General features: G+C 31.5%; 1 protein-coding gene across 6 annotated transcripts; it reads right to left on the bottom strand.

Moving 5' to 3' along the window:
• Positions 1-644: 644 nt before the first annotated feature.
• On the bottom strand, positions 645-4,370 carry LOC111283998 (putative glucose-1-phosphate adenylyltransferase large subunit, chloroplastic). 6 transcript variants are annotated; one of them, XR_016340965.1, is made up of 6 exons: positions 3,458-3,597; positions 3,211-3,331; positions 2,895-3,015; positions 2,427-2,519; positions 2,150-2,205; positions 645-2,023 (listed from the first exon to the last, which is right to left on the bottom strand). XR_016340965.1 is itself a non-coding variant. In XM_089758481.1 (5 exons), exons 2-4 carry the CDS (start codon positions 3,223-3,225, stop codon positions 2,428-2,430), a joined length of 228 nt encoding a protein of 75 aa, XP_089614607.1. In that variant the 5' UTR covers positions 3,226-3,331; positions 3,458-3,597; the 3' UTR covers positions 1,897-2,023; position 2,427. The 6 variants fall into 6 exon arrangements, 2 of the variants coding, with proteins under 2 accessions (XP_089614605.1, XP_089614607.1); XR_016340963.1 differs by having other exon boundaries at positions 645-992; positions 1,752-2,023; positions 2,150-2,519; XR_016340962.1 differs by having other exon boundaries at positions 2,150-2,519.
• Between the last annotated feature and the right edge of the window lie 7,290 nt (positions 4,371-11,660).

An 11,660-nucleotide genomic window follows, 5' to 3' on the forward strand; every position in this document is an offset into this window, starting at 1 on the left:
AGATTTTTTATAGATTTGTGTAAAAAATTTTTTGTTCATATAATCACGGTATACTACAATTGTGACAAAATTATGATAAAATTAGTAACAAATTTTATATTTTATGGTGGAATGTAATTAGAAATTGTGATAGAATATTGTGATAGATTTTATAATATTGTGACAAAATATTATAATAGAATATTGTGAAAAACTTTAAAATTTAATGTTTTTAAAAAACTAAATAATTTCTAAAAAATCCAAAATATTTTTTTGTATAAGATGGATTAAATTTCAAATTTTGTGAATATAAATACTAAATTTCAAATTTCGTGTGAATATAAAGACTAAATTTCAAGTTTAGTGCCAATAAATGAACTAATTTCGTGCCGATAAATGAAGATGCTTGTGAAGAAGAATTGATTAAAAGTGGAGAATCTTCTAACCAGTTTGCTGAGGATGTTGAGTTGCAGGAGAAATAAACCGTAGGACACATATATAGCACACTAACACTACACCAATCTTCAAATGGAACCCACTTCAAAGCCAGAACTACAACTATCTTTATCACTATTGGTGCATTAATACTCAAAGATAAATTATAATAAGAATATGATGTAGATGGAGGCCAAGAAAGCATATCTGGAAGAAGATACTAAGAAGGATAAGAAACATAAAATAAGATGATAAAGGTGATAAAGTGATTGTTAAAAGATAATGCAACAGATGATTTGTCTTACAACATTGATCAATTCGTAAAGATTAGAATAGGAACAGATCAACAGTCAGAATGAGGCATTAGACAGCGAAATTCTAATTCTACATTAGTTTCCTGGAAAGTGGGTGCCACATATATGAAAAAACAAAGATGCTTTTTCTGATGGGCTCAACTTTAAGAATATCAATGTCTTTACTGCCTTCATGGAGATGCAACTGCACAATCGTGGATTCTGGCTGATCGCCTCAATGTGAGTTGTGACCATGTTATTCTTCTCTTCTCCATCCATTCCTGTCTGTTGCAACACAAACACAATAAGATTCCAATTCAAAAAGCTTAAAACAAAGGTGCTTTGTTAGAATAGTTATTCCAATTCAGATGAACTCGAATTGACAATATAAAATCCGGAGAAATCTTGTTGATCCTGAACTGGAGCTGAATAAATCTTTTCCAAAAAATCAAAATAGCTGCTCACTTCATCTTTCATTCTGCTTTTTATAGTACAACTCTTTAAGAGAGCTGCTAATTGCTCCCATCTCAAACTCATCAAGCAACTCAACTAAAAGTGCTAGGCTTTGGTAAGTTTCTTTAATATCTTTGTCCGCAGAGATAATCAAAGGCATGGCATGGTGCTCAAAAAAGAATTAACATGCATTTTGTGCTCCTCTCTCTCAGCAAGAAGCACCAAACTTGGTTTCTCCTTCACAACAGGTTTGGTTGAATGCTTAACCATCAGAGAAAAATACTTTGATGCAATTCCCTTTCTCCTAATATTAGATCCCAACACCAAAGATGCAACAATAGCAGCAAATGCTAAAAACCCAAACAAAACTTTGATAAGTATTTCAGTTCCCAGAAGTATTTCATGCATCTTCATATGCTTTATATGCTTCATGTTATATCCAACGATACCCAGGAAAATTCATAATTCAGAAAATTCTAAATCTGGATATTAACAACTTCAAGAGCAAAAGAAGATAAGAAGATTTATCTATTAATTGGTTTTGAAATCTTCACAACAGGGTCTTCCATTACTATTAAGGGAGCATATCACCTATATTTACTTGATGGGAAGTTGGGGCATGAGCTCTGACAATTCATATAAAGGTCCATTAATATAATTGGCCGTCGAAGAAGAATTTCAGGTTGATGAAGATGCATCATCTTCCAAGTCTGATGAAGAAGCTATTGATCCCTGAGAAGTTCTTGAATATTCCCCTAGGGATGATTCAGAAGTTGTAGTCACATCATCATCATCATCTTCCATGTTCAACCAATGATGATCTCCATGTTTCTGGTCATGCTTATCCTTCTTCTCAACAAAACCTGGAACTTGAAACAGTCCTTTCACGTGACTATAAACCATGGAACTTGTACTAGTAGGGAACAATTAGAGAAAGTATATATACAACTTAAAAACTACATTATTAAGATGAGAGAAGATCAAAAGACCTGTTGTCCACCATAATGCGTGAAATTGTAATATCAGCATTACTGTTAATGTGACTCTGTCAAGCATTGCAAATAAGTTACTTAAGCTTTTAGCAATGCCAAAAAAAAAAATAAGACCAATTAAGTCAAAGTAATCAATACCTGTAGAAATTCCATATAATCCATTCAATGAGATGATCTCCACACAAGATCAGTATATTTTCATGAATTCCCACCCATTTTTATTAGTTCCTGTTTGAGATGACATGAGAAAGAGAAATAACCTTTCAATTCCTACCTTAAATATCCATATAAATTGCCTCACACCATCTGCGCTTCCTTGGAACCACTTCTTCCCTGCCTCTCTTGACGTCTGAGTGGTGGCCAAAACCTATTGACCGAGTGAGTTTTGTCATGTAATTTAATGATGAATGAACCCTTAATAAAATTACTACAGATCATATATGATTGGACACCAGAATTCCTTAAAAAAAGGTTTAACTTGAGTTTTGCACTAATTAAGCTGACAAAGAAGGTGAGGCTTTCTTTCTATCTTCAAGAAAAAATCACAGTTAATTCTGTGTTTCTAGATTAATCATCAATATTCAACAGAAAATTTAATTAAGAAATTCTTTCTCTTCTTTTGATACAAAATCTTCTGCTAGCCATCTTACTCTACTTGCGAAATCAGTAGAAAGTTGCAAATTGATCCTTTATCAACCTTAATGATTTCATACTTCCACAAACCCATCCCCAAAATTGATACCATTGTCATAATATGTGCATGCAAGGTGCCAATTGATGGAAGCTGAGTTGAACTGGGTCAAAACAAAGAGATCTTGTAGCATTGGAATGTCTATCAGCTCATAGCATTCTCTAACTGGAACCTGCAGATCATGTTCACATTAAATCATCCACTACACTCAAAACTGGTACCAACATGCCTTAGATTCAATGTAACAATAGAATCTAATTTAAGTATCAAATTCTGCATCAAGCATATATCATTAAATATCATTAAAATAAACAGACAATTCTGTCATGAAACTGAGCTCAGCATAAGAGAATTTATATGTCCTTACAGCAGGTGTAGCCATCCTTCTGGTAAGTGGAAAGAGGAGTCCCTGCACCTCCTCCCAATATGATTGAAGTCACATTGTTAGGGTCAACTCATTGTCTCTCAACTTAACGTGGTTGAAAGGTCTAAAACCCAAATCAAAGGAGAAAATTGATAAAAAATAACACCGCAAATTTAATACCGCAAAAAATAATAAAAAAAATACTAAAAGCTTAAATGGTCAAAATGAAAAAACCCATTAATTATTTTACCTCGTTTTTGTCCAGGGAAAGGCTAAGAACAGTGAGTTTTTGACTTGTTGAGTGAATGAGTCCGCGAGTCAACCCAGCTAGAAACTCATCCTCGTCACTGCTCTCAGTCTCAGTGGACCCAAAAACAGATTAAACAGAGGAAATGAGAGCAGAGAAGGAGTCGAATGAGTCGAACTCGTAAGGAAACTTAGTTGGGAAACCAAGACCCGGTATTTCTCTAATGGTTTAATTTCTCTACGGGAACTAAGTTGGGAAACCAAGACGATGAGGCGGTGAGGGCCCTCGGTGGATCCGAAAACAAATTTTCCTCTGCATGCCTCCAATATCCCAGCTTTTGCTTAGTTTCTCTAAGGAACTCAGTTGGGAAACCAACACTCGTGTAGAAATCTGATCTCAACTGTAAATCTTCCCTAACTTTGTTCAATTCTGCATCGTCTTGGTTTCGCAACGGAAAATTGATCTCAGCTGCAAATCTTTCCCAAGGTCTTTTCAAGTCATTTTCTATGAGGCTTCCGGAGAAGAAGAAAGTAAAAAATTACCCCTCAATATTATTTTTCTACATTGCTAAATTGTCCCTCCAGTACATCCAATACAAACGGGGGACAGCTTTTATATTTAGATACAGATTTTCAAAAGCAGGTTGCACAACGAGATTCCGCGTCAGTATAACAAGTCTATAACAAATCCGCATCACTCTTCTTCCTACAATCTTCCCCTTCTCTAACTATTTGGTACCCTGGTAATTCTCTGACTTTATTGGTATCTTTTTCTTTTTTTTTTTCTTTTGCTAACAAAAAAGACATTTTCCCTAGGGAGTAGGGAGGAAGTAATCTCTATAAATGAAAAACTAAGTAAAATGAAAAAAAAAAAAAAATGAATACAAAACAAAAACTAAGTAAAATGAATACAAAACAATTTAGTTTGTGACATGTGACTTTAAATATATTGGCTGCTCACCTTACAAACCCAGCAACTCCTTTAAGAAGAGATAATTCTCGTCTTTATAAGAAGAATGGATAAATATCAAATTTACATTATAATAGATTGGGAGCTCCATTTATATTTATCATTCTACTTTTTTTAATATAATTTTACTATCTTACTGTACTTTTTGATGTAATTCTGATCATCGACGAATGAAAATAAAATCTTTCATCTAAACTAAAGAAAAAAGTTGCCAAAAATTTTAATTATTTTTTTAATTTTTATTATATGAAAAATAAAAATAATTTATTTGGCTTTCTAAATAAGGATAATAAAATAAAAATTTTCCAAAAATACCTGCAATGCTATTTATTTTTTATTTAAAAATAATCTTGTTCCCTTCAAAATTATTTAATAAAGAATTTATTTAAAAACTCCATTTATATAATTAGGGTCATTGTTGATATTTAAAAAAGAATTTTAATTATGTAAATGGTATTTAATTATTGATATTATTCAATTTGTTATTCAATAAGTGACATTGTTAATTATTTCTTTATTTGTTAGAATAATTGTTAATAGAAATTTTTGCAGGGAATATTATTATTTTACCATAAAAAAATAAATTGCATTTTTGGTATTTTTAGAAAAATTTTAATTATTTTAATTATCCTTATTTAGAATTTGAAATAAAGTCTTTTTATGTTTTATATGATAAAAATTAAAAAATAATTAAAATTCTTAAATCAATTATTCTTTAGTTTAGTTGGAATACATTATTTTCATTTATAGGTGATTAAAATTGGATAGAAAAATGTAATAGGATGATAAAATTGTATAAAAAAATAAAATAGTAAATACAAAGTCTTAATCTATTAAAGTGGTGAATGTGCATCATCAATAAATGAGCTTTAATGTCTCGATCTTTCATGATTTCATCAAGGACAAAAAGGCCTTCATGTCTTACCTTGACTTAGTGCGTAGTGCATTAGTATCTTAAGATTTTTGGTTCCTTCAATTTCTCTTTAAAGTTCTTAAAGATAGTTCAATTGTGTTACACTTAAGTTAACTAGTTAACGATCAAAACTTGATCAACACAGTTGGTTCCTTAGGTCGCCCAAGCAAAGCACCTTAAATAGCCATGTCACCTGTTTTAAGAAGATGGCTTGCTCATCATCGAAGGAAGGACTTGCCCAAGGCCACACCAATAACTTGTCAAGGCAGTCGCTTTAGAACTAATCAACTGACATCTAATTTACTTGAGATTATTAAATGTAACCTATGCCTACTTGGAATTATTAAATGCAATTTTTATTTACTTACATGGATTATTCTCAAACTTTACATAAACATCTAATCAACTATTAACTATCTCAATCAGGCCATCACTCTTGATTTTACGGAAGAGGTAAGTGGAAAACTAGATACTCAAGGTAACACAGAACTAAACCTAACACTTTTTGACTTTTCTTCCATTGAAACTTCTTTCACGCACTTCACCATCTTAATCCTCTTTACTTTCTAACCTTACCTCAGGCATTGTACTGACTTGAGCGTCGAAGCTCACCTTAGAGCAATAACTTCTATTGCCCCCCTTAAATGTGTTTTTGGGCTACAGGTTAAAGTTGTCCTTCTTTTCCACCTCTTCACCTTTCTTTTAGCTAAGACACCCAAAAACACCATCAACAATTGGCACTGTTTGCGGGAAAAGATCATTATGTCTCATTAACCACATTTCTCTAAGACTCTAACTCCCACCATTAATGCTCTTACTCAACCTTCAGCTGCTACTAAGGTAACATCCTTTTTACCAATTCATTCTCAAATTTTATCACCAAATTTACCTACTTGGAGTTTTGTATTCCTCGTCAATCCACTTTTATTAAATGCTTAGGCAATACAACCTTTAGGCATTTATTAGAATTTAATCGGAGTTTTATCTCTAAATGTAACATAAACACCAACATTAGTTCACATTACAACACTTGGACTGTTGAACCCTATTTCTCAACTACCCATAACAAAGATCCCCTCCTCATAACCCATTAATACCAACTTATGATAAAACATTCCTCCTGTAACTTCTACTATACATGTCTTACTCCCAGTGCCACAGATGCCAACATATCAACCTGTAATGTAACCTTTTCCAGACTTTTACCAAGCCTTTATGGCTTAAATACAACTATGAATTACTCTAACAGTACCAGTAAGCCACACAATAGCCCCATTAAGAACGTCACCACCCCAGAGAAAGTTTAATATCTTTCTTCAGAGAAACACCACCATTTCAAAACCTAACCCACTTTGAAGAAACATACCCCCAAATCATACATGACAATACTCACCATAATAACTGTACCATAGTGTACCATACAAAACCTAACATTAAGCTAAACACATGCAAACCCAAACCTAAAAAATGAGCTAGCCACACAAGTTACTGCTTTGTGCAAGAAGCAAGTAGACTTGAAAAAATAGAAAAATTAGGATCTCTAGTGGCTTGAGGATGATCATAATCCTCTCACCTCCACCATCAGACAAGTTAACATCCCATCTTCCTTCAAACTACCAAAAGACAACTACAATGGGACCACTGACCCAAAAGATCACTTGGACCATTTCAGGACCTTTATGGATCTGCACAATGCTTTTGATGCAATGAAGTGTAGGGCCTTTCCCATTACCTTGCATGAAAAAGCCAGGACATGGTTCTATTTTATGGCCCCTATCACCATAGATAGTTTTACAATTTTTGGCATATTTTCTTAGTAGTGGGGTTATCATACACTCTTCTGCAAGTTTATTAGTCGTAAAATAAAAACTTATAGTAACTTTATGGTAGTACTTGAAAAAGTTTAATATTGCTACTCTGGAGATCAAAGATCTGAATGCTGAATAAGCCATCCAAGCCTTTACCTCTTGGGTTAGGCATGATTGTCTAAAATATTCTTTGACAAAAAATAAACTAGAATAGTTGTACTAGTTATATTAAAAGGCAAAGAAATTTGCTATGGCCTAAAAGATTATGGTTGTTGATATGGCCGAACGATGTAAACAATGTTAAAAATGTCTGTGATGAGAGAACAAGTAGACTAATTTACCAATCCAGTTGTTTCATGGCAACCGTTAAGCCTGTAGCCAATAAGGAAGAAGAGACTGGCACAATAACAATAACAGCAATAGAAACTTCCAAACACAGTCTAACCAACATTAAAACCAAAATAGAACCCTAGATGCCATTACACAACGTCTAGCCCAATGCTCCACCTAAAGAAACAATCAAGTGAAACCCTACTCAGGCTCATAAAAAACCAACCCCCATAAAAAGACATTGCTGCTACCATTCAACCAGAGGGTACCCCACTTATAAGTGTGTAACTCTACAAATAAAGATTGATAAGTTGGATAGCATGATAAATACCCAACCAACCCCTTAAGGTAACAACCTTCCACCCCATCAAAATCATGAAGTAATGAACAACTAGTAAGGTGAGAGCTCATCTTGCCAAATAGAAGAGGCTTGTCAGGAGAAAGTCACAAGCAAGTGCCTAATTTAAGGCATTATTCACATAATTATGTAGGTCGTTAAAGATTAGGCAAACTATAAATCTAAGCATAAGTCACATTTGCGTGATGTAATGGCTATAGATGTTACACTTAAGAGATATAAAATTAAGGACTGATAGGTACAATTCTCAGATAATGATACTGACATCTTGGTGGATAATGGCATCGACCCTATAGTGTTCACAGCAACGATAGCCAACTATTAAGTGCAATGAATATTAGTTGATAGTGGTAGTGTGGTGGACTTAATTCAATATCAAGCATTTAAGTAGATAGGGCTCACGAATGGAGATTTGAGGTCATCAACGCCTATCTTTGGGTTTGTCAATCAACTCATTATAGTAAAAAGGTCCATCACTTTGTTAGTTACGATGGGAGATGGTGAACACACATTGACATCATTCGCAGACTTTCAGGTGTTTGATCAGCCTTTCGCTTACAATATAAATTTTGGCAGGCCATTGATGAAAAAAACCAATATGGTGACTATCATTTGCTATTTAAAAGTCAAATTCTTCACACTCACCAAGGTGGGGTACATGAAAATAAACCAAGTGATAGCTCATCAGTGCCACCTTTTGAGCCTTTAACTTACCCAAAAAGAAAACCAAAACACCAACCCATCCTCATCTCCATCCATAGAAGACCTTGAAAAACATCCCTCCCTATTAGTCCATGTTATAAACCCTATTTTAGCCTAGACCTTGAACATTGACAACTTAAATGCTGATTAAGATATCTACAAGCATATAGAATCAATAAGTAATATAACGATAAGAATAAAAGTATCATCCCACATATATTATAAACAAAAAAAAAAAAACCTTAAACATGCAAACTAACATAAACTAAACTAAATTAACTTAAACAAGCTTTAAATAATTCAAAATAAGCAAAATAGAAACTAAATAAGCAAGATATAATAAAACCTAAATTAATATAGATCCAATTAACATGAATTAATAGTAATTAAACTAAATAACATGAAATATTAAACAAAACAATAAAAATTGAAACTAATAACGTAAAAAAAATCAAAATCACCCTAATCAATTATCATTCAAATCATGCAATACTATAAAACCAACTTAAACCCTAATATACTTTAAAACTATACAATTAACTTAAATCAACCTTTAATCATGCAATATAATTAAAATAAATCAAAATAGAATCTAAACCAATATTAATAAACCCTAAAATAACAAAACTCTAATCTTATTCAATTTCTTAAATCCCTAATATAGAAACCCTAAACCAAATTAAACAAACCCTAAAAATCAAATGAAAAAGTAATAACATAAACTGATTTAATCAATAAACACTTAAACCAAATTAAACATGCAAGACTTAAACAAATAAATCAAGATTTAGTCCTAACATGCAAGCTTAAACTAAACAAGCTTAAATCAAAATTAAAACCAATCTTTAAACTCTATAATCAAAATCTTTAACAATGGTTTAACATGCAATTAAAAGATTAAAACCAAAATAGAACAATAACCGAATAGATTAAATCAAAATAAACTAAGAACAACCATTTCATGAATAAGAAAGGAAAGTTGAATGTAAAAATTGAATCTTGAAAACCAATAACACTAAACCGAATTGAAAGAACTTCCAAAGCATAGTTTAATTACTTAAAAACTTAAAAGAAATGAACATAAACTAATCTTGAAAATCAAAAAATTAAAAGAACACTAAATCTTTAAAACAAAAACTTGAAAACTAAAGAAGGCTTTAAAGAAAACTTAAAACAAGTATACTAAAAATCACTAATAAGTTGGTCTATCACCCCAACCCTTTACACCTTTTTTCTAAGACTTAATCATGTATTTATAAGCACAAGAATACCCTAGGCAGGTTCGACCAACAAGGGAATTCAATAGTGCTTTACAAATTTCTGTTGGACATGAACTTTTCAATTCAAGAATGCCTTTTGTAGTTGAATCCAACTATAACTCTTTAAAAGGAAAGATTACATTCTATTCTTGACTTCTAAATCATATCCATCATCTAGCAACTCAAATCATGCATAAAAAAAGCCATAGCCTAATCTTGTTTACCAAGAATGTGCATTTAACCAACATAAATCAATATTCTTGAATGTTATTTAATATTTTTCAATATTGTATCTTACTTTTATCACAGCCTGCTTTAATTCTTGCTTGAAAAATCATAGTTTAAAACCATGTAGAACACTTCATTATTGCCATCCATAAATAATAGAATTAAATACTCCATTTAATTATACTCCAAATAGGAATAAGAATACCAAATTCTAATATATATAGAAAATCTAAATTCAAGTTGGAAAAGTAATTAGAATTGCCACCTCATCATGCCACATCATCTTTCTTAAACAATAAGAAAACTCTTTATGCCATGTCATCCATTAGTAATCCCATACATGTGCACTTACGTAAGCTACTATAGACTTGCAATCACCTAAAATTACAATTTTACCCTTCATTATTGCTGAAATTACCAATTTAAATCTTGCATGAATTTTTTTTCATTTTTCTTCAAGATTGCATAATTCTTTCTCCATTAAACTCCATAAAACCAATCTTGAACATCTTTCTTATTCTTTAACTTCAAGATTTTCAAGGAAATCAAGATTCATCAAGAACATCACAAGATTTCTTCTTATGCCTAAAAATCATTAAGATTTAATGAAGAATCACCAAGAATCTAAAATATTTACTTTTTTCTTCAAGAAAACCTACAAAATAGAAAATTCAACCATTTTGGTCTAAAAAGAACATTATTTTGCTAAGAACTAAGTAAAAATCAATCACTTAAGCATTGAAAACAAGCCTAAATAACTCTATTTTATAATGTTACCAAACCCCCATATTTAAACTTTTGCTTATACTCAAGCAAAATAAAAATAAGCTAAAATAAAAAACAACATTCTAGAAATCATAATATCAGTGCAAGATATTCAACTAAAGCTAAGAAAACATGAAATCAACAAATCTTTTCAAAGCATACACAAATTTTATAAGTTTGCTTTTCACACTCTTTGCACCAATATAGCCATTACTTAACCAAATATCAATAGGTCTTTATTAAGCTTGTAATGTCAAGTTAAGATTTAAGGTAAGATAAAGGAAAATTTAAACTCATAAACCCCATACATGCATTACTTACGATCTACACTCTAATAAGGGAGCTTCTAAAAAAATATAATACCCCAAAACTTAAATTCTTCTTTATTTTCCTTTCAAACAGTAATTTTTTTTTAATTTTTATATGAATACTTTGTTGTTTTTCACTCTTTCACCATTTTTTTCTTTTTTGCATGTTGTTTTTCTTTTTTTCTTTAAAAGCTATTTTCAGCTTTTGCTTTTGCTTGAAATAGAATTTACATAATCCTTTTTTTTCAAACTCAACCTTTCCTCCCTAATGTAACAAAGCTATAATATTTCTTTTAATTTAATCCGTATAGACATAAAGTAAGGTAGAAAGATAAAGATAATAAAACAAAGGTTAGCTAATTTACGTAGGTGAGAACAAAGAAAAATAATATATACATTAGGCTCAAAGAGGTAACTAGAGATAAACATAATAAGGAGAATGAAAGGGTCAAACGATCAAAAAATGACATAAATCATCTTCTTAGTTAAATGTGGTATATTATTTCACCTCAAGAGATGCTCAAACAAATTGTAAAATATGATTATAACTTTAAAGATTAAAGCAA

The sequence above is a fragment of the Durio zibethinus genome, chromosome 3, assembly GCF_047325235.1.
Source record: "Durio zibethinus cultivar Kanyao isolate XHJ-2024 chromosome 3, ASM4732523v1, whole genome shotgun sequence".
Lineage (NCBI taxonomy): Eukaryota > Viridiplantae > Streptophyta > Magnoliopsida > Malvales > Malvaceae > Durio > Durio zibethinus.